At 29.5% G+C, this 26,216-nt stretch overlaps 1 protein-coding gene across 1 annotated transcript; it reads right to left on the bottom strand.

The window, feature by feature from the left end:
* On the bottom strand, positions 1-25,503 carry LOC111628893 (glucose dehydrogenase [FAD, quinone]-like). The gene is made up of 12 exons (XM_023372751.1): positions 25,473-25,503; positions 24,401-24,603; positions 21,979-22,168; positions 16,896-17,027; positions 10,873-10,994; positions 8,802-8,972; positions 6,582-6,735; positions 6,344-6,507; positions 4,943-5,120; positions 2,132-2,354; positions 347-481; positions 1-16 (listed from the first exon to the last, which is right to left on the bottom strand). The coding sequence occupies exons 1-12, from the start codon at positions 25,501-25,503 to the stop codon at positions 1-3; spliced, it is 1,719 nt and encodes a 572-aa protein (XP_023228519.1).
* Positions 25,504-26,216: the final 713 nt, after the last annotated feature.

Genomic DNA, 26,216 nt, shown 5'->3' with positions numbered 1-26,216 from the left:
TCAACTAAATGCTAAACTATAAATAATAATAATAATAATAATTTTATGTTATAATTTAATAATGTGAAATCAATTTTTATTTTTATAAACACGATAAAATTACTTGTAATTTTAAAAGATTAAAATTAATATTTATATATAATATGAACGTGATTAAGAAGGGGAAAACGTAAATATAATAAATAGAATTCTGTTAATATGATAATATCTAATATCAAACAGTAAGCATTAATGTATTAATATTAATTTCAATTTAAAAATAATTTATGACAATATCGAAATTTAAGTAATTCAACAATCAAAATTTATTTTTAATTTAATTTTTTATTTAACATTTCTAAAATACATATTATGCCTGACACCTAGAATCATATCTGCAGCTTTTTCCGCAATCATAATTGTTGGAGCATTAGTATTTGCCGAAGGAATAATTGGCATAATAGATGCATCGACAACTCGTAATCCCGATACTCCTTTTACTCTGAAATGTGATTACGAAATATTTTATAAATCAATAGATTGTATGCTGATTAATATTTCTATCTTTAATTTAAAACAGCACATAAACGTAAACTATCTAAAACTTCTAAATTTAATAGTTTTTAAAATTAAAAAAAAAATGTTATTATTGAAATAATTATGCAATTTTCAAATTGCATTCCAATAATAACATTTCCACTGTCGTCCATTTGTCTATCTGTTAATCTCGAGAACGGCGTTAATAGATGAAAATCGACAGACGTGGACAGCTTAGAAGCCGGAGATCCTGATTTTTTTTTTAAATTGTAAAATGATAAAAAATTGCAGCCCGGCATTGTGACGATGGCACAATAAATAGTTACTCGTGCATTATATATTATCCTACAATATTTCATTAAAAAACGAAAGTAGGTCTAATGCGAGGGTTGTGTACCGTATAGAGTAAAACAGCAATTTAAAAAAATGTTAGCAGCGAATACTTTCTTTATTGTTTATCCAATATCTATTTGATTCGGTTTGGTTTAGTTTGATGTGATATGATATAAAAATTCGCTCAGAAAGCATCCCAGATATTCCATGAAACCAAACCAAACTATACTGTACTGTACATGAAACAGAGCATATGAAAAATACATTCCTTAGACATTGGGTAATATCGTATATGTTATTATATAGTATAGAAATGATCGAATATTTAATGACTTTTTAAAATATCACTAGTAATATTGCATTACTAAAAAGAGGCAAGGGCTCTTGATTGACTTTCCCGGCACTCGAACAGAGGTTAAGTATAACCATTTGTAAATCCGATGCTTTTCAACTATGCTACGATATAAAATTTAAACAATAATAAACGTTTTAAAAAAATAATTATGTGCATTTTATGATAAACACTTTTGAAATGATAGTTTTTTTTTTTTAATTTAAAAATCTTTAACTAGCTCGTATTAAAATTGTGTCTGGTGTCATCTGTTATGAGATAATAATATAAAAGTTATTTTTTAATAATAATTATTATAAAATGGTAAAAAGCTTAATTTTGAAGGTAGATGAATTATATAATTAAAAACGTTGTAAATAGACCTATTAATTACGAGTTAAAATTTTATTAAGTCCGACTTCACTCCAGACATGACTATTCTCTATCTTCCCATCACATTCCAAAATTTAATAGCATCAATGCCCTTTATATAATCTTTGTCCTGTCCTGAAATATTAAACAAAATAGACGTCAGCACAAATAATCATCTACGATTTTTTTTCTTTTATCGGTCCAGGAGATCTGAAAACGTCGAGATTTTCAGAAAAAAAAAACCCCAAAAGATCAAACTTTGACACAATTGCAATATTACTTTTAACACTCCAGTAAGTAAAACACAAATTTATACATAGTTATTCTTAGTTTATACTTAATTTTTAAAATTTCTAGTTATAAAAATTGCCATTTTTCATATGCTTTATGGAATGAAAATATTAGATATAAACTTGTTACATATCATTAAACATTATCATGTTTTCTATTATTTCTTGTATAGAATTTTCATTACAGTCATATGTTAAATGTAGATCATTTTTGAAAGTAAATTCTATCAATAAAATAAAAAACTGACAATTCAAAAAAATGTAAGAAAATAATTTAATGTAGACAAACCTTAGTTCAGGATCCACAACAGTTGTTGGATCATCAACTGCACCCATTTTACATGTTCCTACGGGATGATATGCAGTAAAGCTTAAAGTTCGAACTACGCATTCCAAGTATTTATCGCTGAGTCTTAGAAATCCTTCGCATCCTGGAACAGGAGCCGAATATAATCGAGATCCAAACTTTTTAAAATACTGAGATTCACCAACTCGAATAGCTATTTTCAATCCTGGAAAAGCCAATCATTTATTACATTTCTTAAAATTAACAAGATTACGAAAACTTTACAAATTCATATAAAATTATATTATTTAAAATAGTGTAAAATGTTACCAATGAACACTAGATTAATCAAGAATTCGTTATAGTAAATGTTTTCGAAACATTTCTAGCATGGCTTTGCTGTTTACTTTTAAGTAACTGGTATTGTAAGAAATAATATTATTCTAACAAAAATATCAGTAAACTATAATTAAAATTTACTTACTTACAAAAATGTAATTAACGTAATGAAATTTATAAAAAGAAAATCATGATGGATGTCATTATCTTCTTGAATCCTATTTTCATTATTATTTTCTTTATATAAGTGTATTATATTTTTATAAATATACATTTATGATAATCCGCAATCATAATTGTTGGAGCATTAGTATTTGCCGAAGGAATAATTGGCATAATAGATGCATCGACAACTCGTAATCCCGATACTCCTTTTACTCTGAAATGTGATTACGAAATATTTTATAAATCAATAGATTGTATGCTGATTAATATTTCTATCTTTAATTTAAAACAGCACATAAACGTAAACTATCTAAAACTTCTAAATTTAATAGTTTTTAAAATTAAAAAAAAATGTTATTATTGAAATAATTATGCAATTTTCAAATTGCATTCCAATAATAACATTTCCACTGTCGTCCAGAACTTCATCGTATAGAAGAAGAAGACTACCAACCGATCAACATTCGTGGTAGTACGTTTGATATTTGTATACTCTCTCTCTTGAAGGTTTAATAGTATACTTTCGAAATAATAATATACTCTCGGATTATCAATGTATTCTCGGATTAGAGGTGCAAGTAGAGTTAAATTCGTTCATGTTAACTTGTATTTGTAGTATTACAGTATATTGTATCTCATTGTTGTCATCTTTTATATTAGTAAACCTTTATTTGTTGGTTAAGACTTAATGTTAATTGCTTTTGTAAATGAAAATTATTAATTTGAATAACTATCGTTGTAACCTGCGGCTATTTTGAGGAACAACATTACTGTTTTATTCAATTCAGAAAAAATATAGACAAAAAAAAATTAGATTAAGTGACAAGTAATATGACAATAGAATGTTTACAAACAGAGCTTTAAATGATGTGATTTTTTTCCACTGAAATTTAATTATAGTTTCAGGTGTGCCGTTAGATAAAAAAGGTTGAAAAACATTGATGTACTTTATAACAAAGCCTAGTATAGTTAGACTATACNTTACGCCACTGTTTATGTTCGTTCGCGCAGTTTTCGATGAGTCATATCATTCTTAACTTGGACGGAAATGAAATTTGTTACAACGTTGCACTTAGTCTTTCATATTTGTTGTTAGTAATTTAAAAGACATTTTGAAACACATACGGAACGATAATAATTTTTTAAAATATAACAACACAAAAATGGAAAGGGAACTCGGGTACATCTATCGAGAGCCACAAATAATCCTTCAAAGAGCCGCATGTGGCTCGCGAGCCGCAGGTTGGCCACCCCTGTTATATAATATTAATTTTTAATATTTATTAATATAATAATATATTGCATTTGTAAGCAGTTTGTAAGCATTTTATCCATGAAATACATCTACTTACCATCGATAAGAGTAAAAAAAGGAGGGCATTGTTTGGGAGTCAGGAACAGATTAATTTATTTTATATTGTTTCTTATGGGAAATTTGTTTCTGTTTTAAGACAACTTTTAGGTACGATTTATGTTCAACAACCGAGGTTTTGCTGTGTAACATTATAAGGTAAGATAATATATGTACAGTACAATATACAAAAGCGATGTGTGTGCGTGTTATCCGCATCATTCCGTACAGATGAGGTATTGGAAGCTACTTTCTATTTATTGTATTTGGATTTCTAGAATGAACTTAGGTAGATGAAAGCCGAGACCAGATGTGGTAACCTTAGGGGCAGAAGGCCCCTATTAACTTTCGATGCAAACCGGAAGTTACGTTATTTTAATTCAGAAAGTTTCCCTGAAAAGTGTTAGATAAATGATCGGCAGAACTTTATTGTTAAAGGAAAAGTATGATGTACAGGATCAAGCCACCACTACTAATTTGAGGTGAACATTTTAAATTAAAAAATTAAAAATATGATTAAAATTTGCAGCCAGGCATTGTGACGATGTCACAATAAATAATTGCTCGTTATATTATAAATTTGTCTCGTTTTGACACAGAAACTATTAACATTTTTATTATAATTTTCTAACTAAAATTTCAATATTCTTTATAATATAACAATTTATTTTTTAGCGATTTTTCCAACATTATCTAAGGAAAAAAAATCATATATGATTTCTTATAAAATATTAGAAAAGTCTTAAAATCCAATAGAAAATTATTTTTGGCTAATATTTCTTATAGATTATTAGACTATTTAAATTACTCTACCGTAAGAAAATATTTTAACTTTTAAACAAGTTAATTATAATATACACTCGTCACAGTAAACTTTGGTTTTTCATCTCTCAAAAATATATTTATTAATTTGATAAAAATTCAAAAACGATTGACAAAAAATCTAAATCTCTACTTACCATCGATAAGAGCCAAAACATCTTGAGGATGAGATAAATAGTTGGGCTGGATGATAGGATGATCATAGGGATTGGCGCTTCTCAGTTTTATATAACCGCGACTTTTCGGGTGAAATAAAGAAGGGAATATGGAGAAAGCATTTCGATATAAAATTGGTTTATAGTATAATTTCCGTATCTAAATTTTAAAAAATTTAAAATAGTAAATTAGAACATTAGCTGTATTTGTATACAACTACTGTATAATACTACAATTAAAATTATAATAAGCATTTTTATTAAATATTTTTTCTGAACAGTCTGTGAGTTCTTAAAGACATTTTGTTCATTAAGGATATTGTAAAGAAAATTCTCACATGAAACATTTCTTGTTTTATTAAAATGTTTATTATAAATGCATTAACATCAATAAAAGTGTTATTTTTCACAAAATTGAAGATTAAGTTTAATAACTACACATCTGCGAGATATTTGAAAGTACGAAAAATAAAATTTCAGAAAGCGATACTGATCACTATAATCATACAAATTATTCATTAATTTACATTGAATTAATTGGTATTGAGTAGTAATAATCGACTTTCGATAATGTCAAACGAACAGTAAGGAAATTACATTGATTGCTAAAAGCGGAAAAAAATTGCTAAAAATTTTTGAGAAAGACCTTGAGTACCAGTATGTTTCGAAAAAGGACACGTACGAAACTGATCAGGAAAGATAGAACTTTCGAAACGACTTTATGGAAATAATGATGAAAAATAAAAACAAAATGCTAGTGTTAAAACGGAATAATGTTTCTCATAGAGACCAACAAATAACACATGTATAGAGATATACGTGGCTTATCAAACTGTAATGGAACCAAGTAATTAAGCTCACATCTAGAAAATAAGACTTTTGCAATTGTTGTAGGTAGGCTATATGTATTTATATAATTGTGGCTGATGAGGGTCTAGTGAAGATCGAAATGCATCCCACAAATAAGTCTTATTTTCTTGATGTGGTCACGATTACTTGGCTTCATTACAGTTTGCATGTTTAAGATGGCCAAAGTCCGGCGCCATTTTCTTTTTATAATACTATTTACGTATTTTATTTAGTTTTTCGTATTTCGATTTATTATTAGAGCATTTAGTTGTGTTATTTTTATTTTAAATTATGTAGATTATATTTGCTTTTTAAGTTTATCGAAATGAGTATTGTTTACGGTCTGTGAGTAAATTAATTCGCTTTCCATTATTTCTAATTGAAAAAATTGCTTCGGACTTCGAACGATTTCCAGTTCAACCGTCCTTCTAGAATGAATTAAATTCAAAGTACGAGGCACCACTGTATTATATCAAATTTAAAAGTAAAGTAGTTTTCTATAATAAATAAAAAATATGATTTTCAACACTTAACTTGATTATTTATGCCTAAACTTGGGATAATAATTTTTCCTCCGTCAGAAGTCGGACCACCTGATATTAAATGAAGTTCAATATCTGGATAATCTTCAGACAAATTCGCAAAACGGCTGTTGACGAAAGCCAAACCTTCAAAACCAACAGGCAAGGTCAATGGCCCTATAAAGATTTAAACATGTTGTAATGGTGGTTAAATGTATCACTTTACAAGTTAATGTTGGTAAAAGTCTCACCAGAACCATATTTGAAATAGGAAAGAACATTGAACGGAGAAGAAACATGTAAAGCATTAATAGAAACTGGTTTGTCGATTAAGAAATCCACTCCAAGAGTTAAAATGTGATCTTGAAGATTAAGACCTACTGGAAGATCTGACACTACAGGAATCTGGATAAAGATAATTATTTGATAGTTCATTAATCAACACTAGATATAGATTAGTCTACTAGTATATGAGTTAGAAAAAATCCATATAAACAATATAATAATATTTACTAGTATTTATATAATTTTTTTATTTCATATGAATTAAAATAAATCAAGACTACAATTCATCTATAGTAGTGTTTTACAACCTTTTTTATCTCACCGCACATTTGAACCTATACTTAAATTTTCGCGAAATAAATCAAGTGATTTAAAGTTGTGTTTGTAAACATTCTATCGTTATATTACTTGCCGCTTATCCTAATTCGTTTTGTCTATATTTTTTGTGAATTAAATAAAACAGCAGAACGTTAACAGAATAGTTATTTATTTCATTTACATCAGAAAAGCAATTAACGTTAAGTCTTAATTTACATTTAAAAGTGGCATGATTTGGCAGGCCTTTAGAAACCTGCCAAATGTTCCGCTATTTCTAAGTTAAAATAATTTGAACTAAATATGGACAATTTTAGATACATTTTTGATTTAGGCCTAAAGAAAATTTCATTTTAAATGAAATAACCAGGTGTTGTGCACATAAAATTTTGCTTATGAATACATATCTTTTACCACATTATGTAGGCCTATACATTTATTTATTATAACAATGAAAAACTCGTATAATCAATTTAAAGCAGTTTTAATTTTGACATATTAACTTATTGTTCTTTGGGCTTCTTTCGAACATAATTTATTTACTAACCTTCAAAAATTTTCGCAGCAAACCTACGATCCTTTCATGCCACACTAGTGTGCTGCGGCACACCGGTTGAAAATCACTGATCTATAGCAATACATTTCGACATTCTTTTTTAAAGTAATTTAAAAAATCATAAGTTTTTGCTATTTTACCTCTTTATAGAGATAAAATAGCAAAAACTTCTGATCTTCGTTGATAAATTTTATCATTTTGTTTGCTCTCTTGCTTTGAAGTCTTTTACTCAACAATTTGGCCCAAATGTTGGTATAAAGATACTAGTAAATCCAATTTCATATTACGTGATCATTTATTATATTATATATAAAAATTAAATATCTCGTTGTTTATATATTATTATATACTTTTGTATATATAGATATATTTATATATACCAAATATGAAATATATATTATTTATATTAATATATTGTATAAAATATATTGTTCATTACACAAATATGAATTATCATCATTATTAATATACATAAAACAGTAATCAAAAATATTTTATGAATATTAAAATATATTCTAATCGAATATTACATAAAGAAATATTTAAAAAGTATTAGAATATATTACTAATAAATACTAAAAGAATATGTATTACTAATGACCAGTTAGACATTAATAATATTATTTATTATCACTACACAAGACAAATATACAGTACAGTACCTTTACCTCAATCTAAAATATAAGTTGGATAAATTCATGCATTTAGAAATTGACTAAAGTTTAATTCTTAAACCTTACACGTGTTTTATACTTTGCACTTTTACTGATATGTTAGTTCATTAAGAATTGGTTGAAGGAAATAACTTATAACTAATGCAGAATTAGTTTTATGTACTTGTTTACTTATCGTTCTCTAATCAATTGTGGCAATAAATAAATAACTTTCGTTTAAATGTTTTTGAATAATTTGACTTATTTTCGTAACACTATTTACGCTTAGAAATTTTTAAAGCCGTTTCTTTTATCCTTTTGTTAATATCCTGGTCAGTAATTAATACAAGTAATACATGTCGAGAGATAAACCATATGAATATCAGATGGATATTCATATGGTATATGAATAACAACTAGGTTTTCTTGTGTATTTTACAAGTTTCATATAGGAGTTCATATAATGGTTTCAATATGGGTTCATTCAATGGTAAGTTCAATGCCAATAATTGGAATACGTTAATATTTCTTTGCCAGTAGAAATTCAATGATAACAATTTTTAAAAAAATTATTGGCTAATACACTTTTGAAATTCAAAGTAAAAAATCGCGATATAACGACCGACTATTATATTTTATAAGCCTTTCTTACACTCACTCACCTTAAATTTCTGTAAATTCTCTTTAATGCCGATACCAGATAACATTAGTAATTGAGGTGAATTTATGGCTCCAGCTGATATAATTATTTCTTTTCTTGCATAAACGGTATACGTATTCTTGAATCGATTGAATTGGACCGCTCTAGCTTGCTTACATTCATTGAAAATAATCTATGTATAAAGAGTATGAGCTGTGAAATAATGTTTCGACTAATCTGAATTGTTAACATTAACTTTCGAAGATAAAGTTTATAGTTTAATGCACTTATGAAATTTTTATTTATACATTACTTTTCACTAACAATACATAACAGTGATTTATGTTTACTTACAAAACATAAAAATATTTTAGCCATTGACTATAACAATGTGCAATATATTCTTCAAATTTTATTAATTACTGTCAAAATTATTATATGGAGATTTAATTCCAAAAAAAATTATAAGTAATATTATTATTATCCTAAAAACTATTTTTGGTCATAATTTTTTCCAATCTGAAAAATTTTAATTGATAAACGAACACAACTTTATTAAACGCTTTTATTTAACTCTGTATCATGTTCTCAAATCTTTCAACTCAAATTTCATCCTATAAAATGGAATTTTTAAACTTTAAGGACATACATAAGTTCGATGAAAATGCATTAAATGATGTTTTATGGTAATCCCGTCTAGTATCTATCATCCCAAAACATAAACATAACAATAGGTAGAATTTAATCGTGTTACAGGTGTAAATACACTGTAGGAGAGAGTTGTGCAATACCGACCACCTTAATATTTTTGGTTGTAACCAATGTAAGACTCAAGAAAAACTGATTGATTTTAAAAGAGTAATGTGATACCTGAAAAAGAGCTTCATAAAGTACAGGGTAAGTTGCTCTGAAATTTTTCCTAAAGTACTAATTATTTCTAAACTAAAAAAGTCATGAATTTGGGTAGTGCAAATATTGTCGTCCAGTACCGACCAGTTACTCTTCTAAATGATATTAAAATCTTAATGATAGTCTAAATTGTTTTAGGGATTTTATTCAAGCGAATAAATGTATAAAATTCTTTGACTATAGTAGAATAGTGTACTATTGTACTATAACCGATAATAATAATATTTATTCAACAAAGAGAATATTAGAAAACATAGAAATAAATATTCGCAAGTTTACAATGAACTTCACTTGTTACCGTTGTCATAAATAAAGTACAAAATATTTTTTTGATTGGCACATTTAATATGTGCCCAGTCCTTACATGCAATACTTCATGAATGAATTTTTAATCTTGACCTTTCTTATAAAAATCGAATTGTTTTTCCATTTATTTATTGAAATTCCTCTGCAATCTGAGGGACCATACTCATATTTTTTCGAACTTGGATTGCTCTCATACGATTCACTAATTTTTTGAACTGAAAATTTCGAAGCTGCCTGTCATTAAATCATATTCACAAGAACTTCATCTATTTGGTCCATTTTACTTTTTTTTTTCTTTTTATCTCCCATTTCTATCTAAATTAAGAAGGAAAACAAACTGAGACTTTTTCCGTAAACATTATTTTTGGTTGATACTGCATGACAGGTAAGTGGTCTGTACTGGACTCTGCCACGTTGGTAAAATTTTGGAGATTGTCCGTTGTATACAGTTTTATATTGTGAAACTAATACGATTTATCTTAACGTAATATTACTATAGAGAAAATACATCGTAAAATGAAATAAACTAATCATCCTCAAATTAAAACCGCGAAAATAACTTTTGACACACTAAATACCAAAAAGCACCTTCTCTGACTTGTGGTTCCAACAATAGGCCTATTAACCAAACAAAATAATCTTAAAAGTGTATGACCTATGAAAATGATATTCTTATGCGTATGCCTGTAGAATGCTGCTACCTAGTTTCAGTAGTGCAGAACTAGTAATGGTCGGTACTGTACGACTTTCCCTACTTATATAATATATATGGTGAAGATGAGGGCACTCCTGCCATCCCCAATCGCAATCTCGAAAAAGAAATGGCCAATAAAAGTTGATTTTATATTTGAAAATATATTATTATTATATATTCTTACCTTAGTTACGAAGGAAAACAGTAAGATATGTAAATTAGGGCGATGTTGAATAGGTTTCAAAAATGCTTTATTAGTGCTGCATCGTCTTCCAAATCTGGTTGTGGATGAAATATAAGTAAAACCTATCAATAAAAATATATATGTTTTTATACTATAAACACTCAAACTTAGAAAATGTCTCATTTGCTCTCGTGTCTACCTGTATTCTGTTATGATGCTTTTGTGACAAACAATATACAGAAAATCCTTGTTAATTCGAAATTCGATATACGTATTTTAACTGGTTCGTTTAGATTGAAATGCCAATACTATAAGAGAACAAAACTTTTGTGAAACTGTGATACTTTAAAAGCAAAGCCCTTTGCTATCACAGTTTTGATGTCACCTTACCCACGGACAACCCTTTTTCTCTTATCTCATAAAATATGGTGGATTTCGGGATTGCAAGATTGGACTACAAGTAACAGGTTGAGATATTTGTAGGGCTCTAGGCTACTACATTTGGGCGACTTACTATTTTTTGAGTCACTTAAAAAATAATTTGGGCTACATTTCGAGGAATTCTGTTTTACGTTTTATAAAATCTATCTGTCAACCTATGAGGTTCTTACAGGACACGTGCTGTTTACTCGAAGTTTATGTATATTATTATAATTAATTATTAATTAACGAAAATAGAGTTCTGTATACATATCCATATTTCATTTGCTTACTAAATTGCATCATTTACATGGCATTTGGCATACTGTATAGAAATACATAAACTCGGATAATTTGAAACTCAATAATCGAAGTGGCGATTATTTCATCCTTTGAATTTCGAAATGACGAGGATAGCCTATAATGAGAGTTGTCTCAACATATGACAATATTATGGCAATGTTTATTTATTTATTTACAGTCGTTGAGTAATGCTACACAACATCTGCATATACCTACAAATATTGACATCACTCATATTTATAATTTCTACTTTAATTTATTGCATAATCTATTGGAATATGACTAAAACAAAGAATAAGTAACAGGTTTAGAAATTTTCATTATACAATGGGAGGTCAAAAAGTAAATGTACTAATTTTATTGTTCTATTCCGTATTGTTATTCAAACATTCATTTTATTTGGGACCTTGATATTAATAGTAAGCACTTTTCTTTTTTCTTTAATTTTCTTTAATTTGCTTACTATTATGCTCGCTAAATTAGCTAGTCGACTTTGAAGTCTTTGAAGCAGTGGCGGATCATGGCACATGCCCAAGAAGTGGGCGCTTGGATCTCTGATTGTCGGGGGCATCCAGAATTTAGCAGCTTGAAAAAAAAAAGATTCTGTGAACCTCAGACACAAATATCATCTGCTTCAAGAACGATTTGCACTAAGCAGCGTAGTGAAAGTTTTTATTACTTAATAGCTGACAAATAAAATTTCCTTTTTGACCATGAGAAAACATGTTAAATAATATTTAAAATTCTTTGTGTTTTTGCATACCTACTATCCAATCATATAAACGCAATTGATCTCTTGCAAACTGCAAACTGTGCAAACGAATGAAAAATTTTTTTAACTGCTTCAGTTTTATATGATTGGTATTTTCAGTGTCGCTTCTGTTTTGAAAAAGAAACGTCATTAAGTATTTATTCATGTATTATATCATTGTTTATGTTATATATAATCCAAACAAAAACAAAAACATCTAAAATGTAAAAATCTGCGCCAAGTAAAAACTTATGACAATTTAGATGTGAAAATTTTTCTTAGGCGTTTTTCTTTCGTAAAGATAAGCTTGGCGCTTCAAAGCGATACCCACAAGATTCTTATTTCTTTCATTGTTGTCTACAAATCGCTTTCAAGCGCCAAGCTTAAGTGTCTGCAGTGCCTGATGAAGAAAAAAATAGTTTTTTGGAGATTTTTGCACTTTTTAATTGTTTATATTTCGGAAACTGCTTTCTAGTAAATCTTGAAATGTTGCACACTACCTAAGGAAACAATTACCTATCGAATTACTTAGACGTTTGGGAGAGGTGGAGAAATTGACCCGAAAATCGGCAACTCTTATTTTCCTGTATGTTTGTATGTATACATATATAAGTCAATCAGTGAATTTTCACTTAGTGGGGATTCATTTTCGTGATTCTCGATAAGTACTGTTTTATTGTGATTCTTGGCTATTACAATCAACAGCAAGAACCCTCTCAAAACAGTAAAATCCACTGCATTTTAGTCGATTATTAGAATCATACTATCAAATAATAAATTGATTGATCAATATTTTACTTTCCCGGCTGTTATATAAGTTAGAGCAGGAGGAAAGTATGGCGATAGGCAAAAAAATTGCAGCCAAGAATTTTACAGTTTTGGACTAGGAGACCTTGTAACGTTGAGAAATGCAAAAGAAGTTGGAGTTTTTTCTGTATGTATAAACGTTAGCGTGTTTTTCTCTGTGGGTGGGTGCGTGAATGTTGGCGGATCGAAAATATTGAAACAAATGTGATTTATGCCGAAACAAACCTCCGCTCTACCCTATATATACAGTATAGTAAATCTGAAAATTTCACTTGGAGATAGTAAAATACATAAAATTACTTCTATAAATTTAAAGATAACTTTCACAAATATACATATATGATTATAACAGAAATATTGACTTTTTTAAAATCGAAAAGCGTAAAATAATTATATTGTCATATAGTTTCAATTATGCCTAAGTACTTTTGTATTATTAATTTAAGTATGAAAAACATGGTACAAACTAACCTGTTTGAATATCATCGTTAGCGTCACTAACAGGATAACCTAAGAATTCTCCAGTTTTCAAAAATGCATTTCGAAGAGGAGTTGCGTATCGAGGAGAAGAAACTGTTTGAGGACCACCTACGTTATGAAAACCTGTAAGAAATTATATAATTAGCTTTGATTAACTAATTTATACTCTCTTTTTTCAAATAAATTGATCCATTATACACTTGTTTCCAATACAAAATATAATTACAAAAGATTTCAAATTAACTTTATTAAAATGCACAAATATTTTCAGATATACTATACAGTCAAATCTCGGTTTACGAACTTAATTCATTAATAAAAGTTGTTCGGAAACCGATTTGTTCTCAAACCGAAACATATTTTCCTATCAGAAACAATATAAAATGTATTCCCATTTCCAACCCCCAAAACAAAGCCTTTTTTTCTTACCTTTTTAGCTGTATTTCATGCATAAAAATGCCTACACATGCAATATAATACAGTAGTTTATTATTTATATCTAGAAATTATTAGAGATACTTTCCGAAGTACAGTATTATCTTTCAATTAATTTCATTTCAATTGTAACAAAAATGCTTTATTAGTGCTGCATCGTCTTCCAAATCTGGTTGTGGATGAAATATAAGTAAAACCTATCAATAAAAATATATATGTTTTTATACTATAAACACTCAAACTTAGAAAATGTCTCATTTGCTCTCGTGTCTACCTGTATTCTGTTATGATGCTTTTGTGACAAACAATATACAGAAAATCCTTGTTAATTCGAAATTCGATATACGTATTTTAACTGGTTCGTTTAGATTGAAATGCCAATACTATAAGAGAACAAAACTTTTGTGAAACTGTGATACTTTAAAAGCAAAGCCCTTTGCTATCACAGTTTTGATGTCACCTTACCCACGGACAACCCTTTTTCTCTTATCTCATAAAATATGGTGGATTTCGGGATTGCAAGATTGGACTACAAGTAACAGGTTGAGATATTTGTAGGGCTCTAGGCTACTACATTTGGGCGACTTACTATTTTTTGAGTCACTTAAAAAATAATTTGGGCTACATTTCGAGGAATTCTGTTTTACGTTTTATAAAATCTATCTGTCAACCTATGAGGTTCTTACAGGACACGTGCTGTTTACTCGAAGTTTATGTATATTATTATAATTAATTATTAATTAACGAAAATAGAGTTCTGTATACATATCCATATTTCATTTGCTTACTAAATTGCATCATTTACATGGCATTTGGCATACTGTATAGAAATACATAAACTCGGATAATTTGAAACTCAATAATCGAAGTGGCGATTATTTCATCCTTTGAATTTCGAAATGACGAGGATAGCCTATAATGAGAGTTGTCTCAACATATGACAATATTATGGCAATGTTTATTTATTTATTTACAGTCGTTGAGTAATGCTACACAACATCTGCATATACCTACAAATATTGACATCACTCATATTTATAATTTCTACTTTAATTTATTGCATAATCTATTGGAATATGACTAAAACAAAGAATAAGTAACAGGTTTAGAAATTTTCATTATACAATGGGAGGTCAAAAAGTAAATGTACTAATTTTATTGTTCTATTCCGTATTGTTATTCAAACATTCATTTTATTTGGGACCTTGATATTAATAGTAAGCACTTTTCTTTTTTCTTTAATTTTCTTTAATTTGCTTACTATTATGCTCGCTAAATTAGCTAGTCGACTTTGAAGTCTTTGAAGCAGTGGCGGATCATGGCACATGCCCAAGAAGTGGGCGCTTGGATCTCTGATTGTCGGGGGCATCCAGAATTTAGCAGCTTGAAAAAAAAAAGATTCTGTGAACCTCAGACACAAATATCATCTGCTTCAAGAACGATTTGCACTAAGCAGCGTAGTGAAAGTTTTTATTACTTAATAGCTGACAAATAAAATTTCCTTTTTGACCATGAGAAAACATGTTAAATAATATTTAAAATTCTTTGTGTTTTTGCATACCTACTATCCAATCATATAAACGCAATTGATCTCTTGCAAACTGCAAACTGTGCAAACGAATGAAAAATTTTTTTAACTGCTTCAGTTTTATATGATTGGTATTTTCAGTGTCGCTTCTGTTTTGAAAAAGAAACGTCATTAAGTATTTATTCATGTATTATATCATTGTTTATGTTATATATAATCCAAACAAAAACAAAAACATCTAAAATGTAAAAATCTGCGCCAAGTAAAAACTTATGACAATTTAGATGTGAAAATTTTTCTTAGGCGTTTTTCTTTCGTAAAGATAAGCTTGGCGCTTCAAAGCGATACCCACAAGATTCTTATTTCTTTCATTGTTGTCTACAAATCGCTTTCAAGCGCCAAGCTTAAGTGTCTGCAGTGCCTGATGAAGAAAAAAATAGTTTTTTGGAGATTTTTGCACTTTTTAATTGTTTATATTTCGGAAACTGCTTTCTAGTAAATCTTGAAATGTTGCACACTACCTAAGGAAACAATTACCTATCGAATTACTTAGACGTTTGGGAGAGGTGGAGAAATTGACCCGAAAATCGGCAACTCTTATTTTCCTGTATGTTTGTATGTATACATATATAAGTCAATCAGTGAATTTTCACTTAGTGGGGATTCATTTTCGTGATTCTCGATAAGTACTGTTTTATTGTGATTCTTGGCTATTACAATCAACAGCAAGAACCCTCTCAAAACAGTAAAATCCACTGCATTTTAGTCGATTATTAGAATCATACTATCAAATAATAAATTGATTGATCAATATTTTACTTTCCCGGCTGTTATATAAGTTAGAGCAGGAGGAAAGTATGGCGATAGGCAAAAAAATTGCAGCCAAGAATTTTACAGTTTTGGACTAGGAGACCTTGTAACGTTGAGAAATGCAAAAGAAGTTGGAGTTTTTTCTGTATGTATAAACGTTAGCGTGTTTTTCTCTGTGGGTGGGTGCGTGAATGTTGGCGGATCGAAAATATTGAAACAAATGTGATTTATGCCGAAACAAACCTCCGCTCTACCCTATATATACAGTATAGTAAATCTGAAAATTTCACTTGGAGATAGTAAAATACATAAAATTACTTCTATAAATTTAAAGATAACTTTCACAAATATACATATATGATTATAACAGAAATATTGACTTTTTTAAAATCGAAAAGCGTAAAATAATTATATTGTCATATAGTTTCAATTATGCCTAAGTACTTTTGTATTATTAATTTAAGTATGAAAAACATGGTACAAACTAACCTGTTTGAATATCATCGTTAGCGTCACTAACAGGATAACCTAAGAATTCTCCAGTTTTCAAAAATGCATTTCGAAGAGGAGTTGCGTATCGAGGAGAAGAAACTGTTTGAGGACCACCTACGTTATGAAAACCTGTAAGAAATTATATAATTAGCTTTGATTAACTAATTTATACTCTCTTTTTTCAAATAAATTGATCCATTATACACTTGTTTCCAATACAAAATATAATTACAAAAGATTTCAAATTAACTTTATTAAAATGCACAAATATTTTCAGATATACTATACAGTCAAATCTCGGTTTACGAACTTAATTCATTAATAAAAGTTGTTCGGAAACCGATTTGTTCTCAAACCGAAACATATTTTCCTATCAGAAACAATATAAAATGTATTCCCATTTCCAACCCCCAAAACAAAGCCTTTTTTTCTTACCTTTTTAGCTGTATTTCATGCATAAAAATGCCTACACATGCAATATAATACAGTAGTTTATTATTTATATCTAGAAATTATTAGAGATACTTTCCGAAGTACAGTATTATCTTTCAATTAATTTCATTTCAATTTTAATTTTAATTAATTAATTAATTTTTATTTTTATTTTTTTAGTTTTAGTTTTAATTGACTGGCTACCTATAAATAGTACAAATAAATAAATAATATTACTAGCAGATGAACCCGGCGTTGTCCGGGCAAAAAGTAACAATAACAAAGGTTATGATTATTAAATTATTCGTACTTCTAATCCTTCTATTATATTATATTATTTCATTTATATTTACAAAGATTTATCGCATCGAATGACCAATCTAACACATTTAAAAAATTTTTTCAATTGTATATAGTACACGAATAAAGAACCACTACATAAGAATATCTTTGTAGTTATATAGGCCTAAATCAAACACTGAACATTAGAACGAACACTATATAAAGAGTTTGTTTATTTTAGCCTACCATTGTCACATTTATTGCCATATTCGAACGGTATGAAATGGCACATTCTCATTGGTCAAATAGACACCAATTGAAAATATTTCTTAAAAACTTAAAAGATATCCTACTTTTTCCTAATGTTAACTCTAAGAAACTGTACCATTCGCAGCGGAATATCAAATGGTAATCTGCCAACCAATCAAATTTCACGAAAAAAATGGACTAAATATTTAAACTTGGCACCCTGAGAAATTACTTAATTGAAACATATTTTATGCTGGCCGGTAACTTTGTTTTATACAATTTTCCTATTCGAATGTCATCATGACAGTGAATCTGATAGAAAGAAGGGGCTGTGGCGGAAGGGGTTTGAAGTAATTCGACCAAAAGTAGTCGTTGACCTCCTTCCGGAAGAGAGAATGGTCAACGATTACTTATTAATACCGGCCTACTATTAATATTTGAAAAAGGATTCGTGTTGGATAGGTAGTGAAAGCCGCGCACGTGATGACGCGAGGCGACCTCGGTGCCACTAACTTCTAAATCGGTAGTCCTGTCGACTTTAATTAACACAGAAAGTATAGAGAGTTGACCATCGGTGGCCAGCTCTGCTAAGTAGATTGTTTGGAAACCGATTTGTCGTACGGCAACCGGAGTAAATATGGAGTTCAAAATGTTGTTTGTAAACCGAATTGTTCGTAACCAGAAATTTACTCAAGCCTCGGGATACGAACGCCACTGTTTACGAACAATTCGGTTTAAGTTTAGTATTTAATACTTAACTATTAATTAAGTTTTATATTTACCACTATTGCTCATATGTATATCAGTATTATCTTCAGATTTAAGGAAATAAGGAAAAACATCATTCCAACTCCAGCCATAGGCACCTTGTCGAGACCAATTGTCGTAATCTCTGCGATTTCCTCTGATATAAAACATGAAATTGAGAACACTTGAACCTCCTAAAGCTTTTCCTCTAGGCCACCTGCAACGCTAAATATAAAATACTTTTTAATCATTATCTTTCTCGGGAAAATCGCTTTCATATCTAAAACATATTTTTCAATTATGTGTAATATAATTACAGGTCGTAAAAATTAAAACAGTCCTACGTAAATTGGCAGTAGGTAGAGAGACAAACTTAAAATATATTAGGCTAAATTTTTTCGGGCCACAAATAGCATTTTAGCGGCTCATTTTTCAAATAAAGATAAAATTAATTATTAAATTATTTTGAAATATTATAAAAAAGAGAATTTCAATTATGAGCAATATCAATTAATTACATTTATTACTTTCTTGGCTCTGTTATATATAACAAAGGGAAAGTATGACGATCGGTCAAAAAATGACCCCATAAGATTTTTAAATTTTTGGACTCAGGGAACCTTGAAACGTCGAAAATGGAAAAAAATTCAGTTTTTTTTCTATATGTGTGGATATTACTCTGTTTAGGGGGCACGATTTTGTTCACCCTCTTTGAAGCTTAATAACTCCTGTGCTTTTTATCGAAAATTTCTGAAATTTTGCGGGAGATTTGTATACTGTATTAGAGGGATTAATGCTATTAAATTTTGTGGTTAAAGGTTACGAGGTGGGAAGAGAAAGGAGGTCGTGTGTCATATTTCGAGTAGAGTCGGACTTAATGACGCTTTTTTCTACANACAATAATAAACTTACACATAAATTATGTGATTAACATTATACAATCTTATTTATTGCAACAACTTAAACTGTTATGGCATTTTGAATTGCACAAGAGTCTCTTGCTTTTACAACTGCATTTATTCGTGGAACACTTTTTTTTTGCAATGACAGCGTGTATAGCCTTGCCCTCCACTTTTCGAATTAGCTGCAGCTGCTTCTCTCAGCGATATTTCTTGAGAAGAAATCTTACCTATGGAAAATTTTCTTTACAAATTACGAACTGATTACGGGTATAAAGTTGCTTTAGGGTATCATTTTTGTTTGCTAATTTATAAAAGTCGGAGTCTTCTATTCTAACAACAACTGCCAACACATTTCGGGCATCTGTACGGCCACGGTCAACATCAGGGACTTGTGTTCATACGGTATCACCAATTTTTGAAGAAGGAAACGGCGAAGAATTTGGCGACAGACTGTCGCCTCTCCGTCGACATCGGCTTCTCGGGTGTCGTTTCGACCTCCACCAAAGCTTATCTGTGCTTGTCGACATACACCGGTGATTGTTCGAATGTATAATAATATAACAAAATATTCGGTCTTTCACCTACGTATTTTGTGTGTGTCAACATTCACCGGAGAATATCGACATTCTCTAATTTCGGTCTTTCACAGTAACAACTCTACAAAATAAGGGAAAAACTTTATGATTGTCAACGTTTATTTTTTCATTCAAAATTTTTAGTATAATGTCTATCACTATTCTAAATATTTAAGCAGTTATAATATTTTGTAAATGTATGAAATACAACATAAATCTTTGAATAAATTATTTTTTGATTGAAAAAAATTGTTTTTATGAAACTACATACTTCTTCTTCTAAGCCAAAACAAGAAAATCTCTGAGGTTCTGACAAATATTGCCAATACATAGAAATTCTTTGTAAATCAAAAGCGAAAAAAGGAATATCTGTGTCAATGTTTTCGTCATTACTAGCTTCTAAAAGTAGAACTTTATTCTTGGGATTTGGGGACAGTCCATTAGATAAGACTGATCCTCCTCCTACTATAAAATTAAATCTTAATGTTAAAATAATTTACAGCTTTCAGTATTCTAATGTATACGCGAGTTATAGAACTCAATAGATATTCTATTTTAAAATACAATATAAATTTTTAAATTCAATCATATATGATACTATAAAAGTCGAAAGTGTAAAAAAGTCACATGTCTTTATTTTTGCTAGAAGAAAAAAATAACGATGATAATTAAAGAATATTGCAATGATAGTCGTGTGTAAACAGTGAATGATGCGTAAGATATCACTGGGTGAACAAGCATCACATTATCTTTTTTTATGTAAAAATATTAGTGCTTATTTCTTAGGTAAAACACATAAAGATCCCAAAACACAAAACTTAGATGTAATAATATAGGGGATTCGAGTCTAAAGCTGGACACGGATTCCTAACTCGGACTTCTATATTATTTAATTTGGTAAGTGCTATAGCTTGACGGCACAACATGGAACTTGAACATATAAATGAAAGTGATCTGTTTTTGAAATAGCAACACTGAACGGAAAGGTTAATTCGCACTGTTCTTCGCTTTTTTGTTATACAGTAGAACCTCGATTATCCNTAGGCCTAAATCAAACACTGAACATTAGAACGAACACTATATAAAGAGTTTGTTTATTTTAGCCTACCATTGTCACATTTATTGCCATATTCGAACGGTATGAAATGGCACATTCTCATTGGTCAAATAGACACCAATTGAAAATATTTCTTAAAAACTTAAAAGATATCCTACTTTTTCCTAATGTTAACTCTAAGAAACTGTACCATTCGCAGCGGAATATCAAATGGTAATCTGCCAACCAATCAAATTTCACGAAAAAAATGGACTAAATATTTAAACTTGGCACCCTGAGAAATTACTTAATTGAAACATATTTTATGCTGGCCGGTAACTTTGTTTTATACAATTTTCCTATTCGAATGTCATCATGACAGTGAATCTGATAGAAAGAAGGGGCTGTGGCGGAAGGGGTTTGAAGTAATTCGACCAAAAGTAGTCGTTGACCTCCTTCCGGAAGAGAGAATGGTCAACGATTACTTATTAATACCGGCCTACTATTAATATTTGAAAAAGGATTCGTGTTGGATAGGTAGTGAAAGCCGCGCACGTGATGACGCGAGGCGACCTCGGTGCCACTAACTTCTAAATCGGTAGTCCTGTCGACTTTAATTAACACAGAAAGTATAGAGAGTTGACCATCGGTGGCCAGCTCTGCTAAGTAGATTGTTTGGAAACCGATTTGTCGTACGGCAACCGGAGTAAATATGGAGTTCAAAATGTTGTTTGTAAACCGAATTGTTCGTAACCAGAAATTTACTCAAGCCTCGGGATACGAACGCCACTGTTTACGAACAATTCGGTTTAAGTTTAGTATTTAATACTTAACTATTAATTAAGTTTTATATTTACCACTATTGCTCATATGTATATCAGTATTATCTTCAGATTTAAGGAAATAAGGAAAAACATCATTCCAACTCCAGCCATAGGCACCTTGTCGAGACCAATTGTCGTAATCTCTGCGATTTCCTCTGATATAAAACATGAAATTGAGAACACTTGAACCTCCTAAAGCTTTTCCTCTAGGCCACCTGCAACGCTAAATATAAAATACTTTTTAATCATTATCTTTCTCGGGAAAATCGCTTTCATATCTAAAACATATTTTTCAATTATGTGTAATATAATTACAGGTCGTAAAAATTAAAACAGTCCTACGTAAATTGGCAGTAGGTAGAGAGACAAACTTAAAATATATTAGGCTAAATTTTTTCGGGCCACAAATAGCATTTTAGCGGCTCATTTTTCAAATAAAGATAAAATTAATTATTAAATTATTTTGAAATATTATAAAAAAGAGAATTTCAATTATGAGCAATATCAATTAATTACATTTATTACTTTCTTGGCTCTGTTATATATAACAAAGGGAAAGTATGACGATCGGTCAAAAAATGACCCCATAAGATTTTTAAATTTTTGGACTCAGGGAACCTTGAAACGTCGAAAATGGAAAAAAATTCAGTTTTTTTTCTATATGTGTGGATATTACTCTGTTTAGGGGGCACGATTTTGTTCACCCTCTTTGAAGCTTAATAACTCCTGTGCTTTTTATCGAAAATTTCTGAAATTTTGCGGGAGATTTGTATACTGTATTAGAGGGATTAATGCTATTAAATTTTGTGGTTAAAGGTTACGAGGTGGGAAGAGAAAGGAGGTCGTGTGTCATATTTCGAGTAGAGTCGGACTTAATGACGCTTTTTTCTACACTTTCGTTCATAAAACAAGTTTAAGTAAATTAGATATTGAAATTTAATTTCATTTATTCTTTATGCGGAAAGGTCCCTGTTTTGCTTTCTCCATATTTTTCATCCCTTAGTAAAATAAGAATTTTTAAGATACCACTAATGGTGTAACTACTATTAAGCTCAGTTAAGGACTCTTAAGGGCTCATGAAATAAAGAGACCCAGACAAGGGCTTGAGAACTATTTCTACAAAACAAAATAAATATGGCCATTTTTTACTTATACTGTATAAGAAACATATTAATGCTTTCTTGTTTGTCCAATCCATAATTTTTATTTTCTTGATTACCTTTAGATTGATTTTTCCTCTCATGTTCGATGTTAAATTTTTTTTACAACAAAAAAAGTTTTAAATATTAAAAAAATTTTGTTAGTTGGAAGTTGGTGAGAACCCCAAGTCGGTACAATAGCTCGGAAAATCTTGAGTACTGTACTTCACTGAGTTAACCAGTAGGCATATCTGGAAGTCCAAATGTGGCATTCAGAAAAATATTTAACAGTCTAAATGCAAACATGTCTGGAATGATAACATTTCAGGACATGCCGAAGACGGATTTTCTAAAGAAAAACAAATATAGTATAAAATGCTCCACTATGACATTTAGCGCTCAAGCAATCTTTTATTTTTACAAGACACTCGTGTTATAGAGACCTGGCAACTCAGGGAAACTGCTCAACGTGGTTGAATTGATGGGAAAGGACAACACATTGGCAATCTCCCGAGAGGGTGCCTCCCGGGCGGACTTTCTGTGGAAAATTGGTCCTTATTTAGTGGTTAGACATGTGAAGAAAATCCAGAAAACTCCACCTGGTTTATAACCAGAAGGAAATGACTTACTCTCATCGATTCTCTGTGATGGCTTTAAATGTCTCCAAATTTACAACGTTCCCTTGATAAATCACACTTTTCAAGTGTCCCCACAACCAAAAATCAAATGGTTATATGATCTTTATTTTTCAGTAAGTGAAAAATAAAGATTTTGTTTTTTCTGGATAAAATCTCCTCTTTTTGCAAAAACTGAAATAACACCTGTATAATAAGTCGTATTAACATACTAAGTCCAATGTAGACAATGATATAATCAAAATTAAATACAGTAAGGACATACAGACAAAAGAAATAAAAATCAAATGAATTTAGATCCAAAACGCAAAACTTGTCATAGTGATGAATTTTAGTACTAATTTTTTTTAATGGAAATGTTTTCCACATGTGTTGAATTGTCTCCATACCAAAGATTTATTTTTAATGTTTTATACATTTACAGAAAGTTTATAAAATTATTTAAATATTTTTTTATAAAAATAAAAAATAATAATTTTATCTGACAATTGTAAAACTCACTTTTTGTGATATAAATGCAATTAATTTCTGCTTTATACTTCACAATAAACAAAAATAGTTTACCTGAATAATTATATAGTAATTTTACCAAATATCGAATCGTTTTTAAAACTATTTTTCATTATAAAGTTTTAAAAGCATTACATACTTATTTATTAAATTTTTATACAGACTACATACTTTTTCCTTTGAACCGAAGCAAGCAAATCTCTGTGGTTCGGTTAAATATTCCCAATCCATGGAAGTTCTTTGTAAACCGAAAGCAAACAGAGGAATGTCTGAAATAACATTCTCATCACTACCAGCTTCTAACAGAAGAACTTTATTCTTGGGATTGGCAGACAATCGATTAGCTAACACCGATCCTGCTGTTCCACCTCCCACTGTAAAATTAATTTTCCTTTTCTTATTAACTTTTAAAAGTCGAAAAATGGCTAAATACAACGTATAGAACTCCATTTATATGCTAAATAATAAATATTTTAATGTAACTAATATACAGTTATATAAAATTCAAACTTGAAAATCTTAAATCCTGAAAATTAATTTTTTCCTGCAGAAAACAGCACATTGTTGATAAAACTCACGATATCAGGTACTATAACAAATTTTATTTTATATAAAGTTAATGATAACATAAATAATTACTAACATTACAAAACGTTCATTAGCCTAAATGTTACATTGTAGCCTGAAAAAAGAAATTGCTCTAAATATATTTTATATTGAGTTATATAAAACAAAATGTTAATTTGATAGCCGGATGACCGAGCGGTTAACAGCTTGCTTTGGGGGACTAGGAATCGGATCCGGACTGGTCGAAAAACCTCAGGAATTTTTAGGAGTTGTCCTTTTGGATATGTTCCTCGTCACCCCTCCTTTCTCACCATCCGGTCGCTCCGTTTTGGACCAGGTCGAACCCATGAAGAGCATGCTAAAAAGAGGCCCTCCTGGTGCTCTCAGGACGGAAAGAGTTTTAAGAAAACAGTTTTAATGGAAAAATAAAATTATTGATAAGATTAGTGTTAGGAACATCTCACTTAGTACATTTACGTTCTAGGTGAGAGGGTTCCTGATATAAACCTTTAAACATAAAATATAGAATCAGATGATAGTCTCTACTGATTTTGTCATAAAATAAATCTGATATCACAATATCCGCAAGTTTTTTTCTTAAGCTTATCAGAATTATGAAGTATTTAATTAAAGTTTGTCCTTTACGGATTATAATATAAATTTTGTAAAAGCTCACCTATAACGTAGTCATATTCGTTTTCGAACATTTTTCTGTATTCTCTTTTACGATCCAAAACCGTGAAAAAATAAATAATTGACAACACTAATCCCCTTAAAAACATTATAACTCTTCTACAACTTAAACAGAAATGCTCAATATATTTCTATATTTATATCAGTTATATCAACAAATTAATAACCCATGCTAACACCTAAACCGATGCGTTTACTAAATATTATCCATTAAGATACAAAACTTGAATGGTAAAATACATTTATCGTATCATATCTTACATTTTTGAAAAGCCAATTTGTTATTTGACTAAGAATTTAAGACATTTTATACTTTATGCTTAAAAATAGTACGTGAGATGTTATCAACTTTAAATAAATACATTTATCTGAAATTTGAACTTTGAAAATATCAAAAAAAGTAATTGATGGCCTATTTATTTTTCTTCATTCATGCAATTCTCTCTCAAATAAAATTGTATTTATCTTACCTTATTTGGCTTTTTTCATTCTCAAAAATGTATTTCTCTGTTATAATTCTGAAGATTTAATTCGTATTATAATGGTCTATGAGTTTGCTAGTTAAAAATATTTTTATTTCTTATAGAAAAATTAATTTGAAAACTTAAGTTATAATTAATCAAAATATAAAAATATAATTTTAAAATTATTATTTAATCAATAATTCCCTAATTTTCATTATAATAAAATTAAGAATACTGCGGAAAATAAACTACTGTATATACTT

Source organism: Centruroides sculpturatus, unplaced genomic scaffold, assembly GCF_000671375.1.
Source record: "Centruroides sculpturatus isolate CEXI.00-Female unplaced genomic scaffold, Cexi_2.0 scaffold359, whole genome shotgun sequence".
NCBI lineage: Eukaryota > Metazoa > Arthropoda > Arachnida > Scorpiones > Buthidae > Centruroides > Centruroides sculpturatus.
The sequence above is the reverse complement of the archived record's forward strand: the minus strand, read 5'-3'. Positions and strand labels throughout refer to the sequence as shown.

Bases quoted from the DNA above. Each gene is read 5' to 3' on its own strand.
- LOC111628893 (XM_023372751.1), bottom strand. From the start codon at position 25,503: ATGTTCGAAAACGAATATGACTACGTTATAG. The intron at 24,604-25,472 runs GTGAGCTTTTAC...TTAATTTTACAG, and splicing joins CGAATATGACTACGTTATAG to TGGGAGGTGGAACAGCAGGA. The intron at 482-2,131 runs GTTTGTCTACAT...ATCACATTTCAG, and splicing joins GTTGTGGATCCTGAACTAAG to AGTAAAAGGAGTATCGGGAT.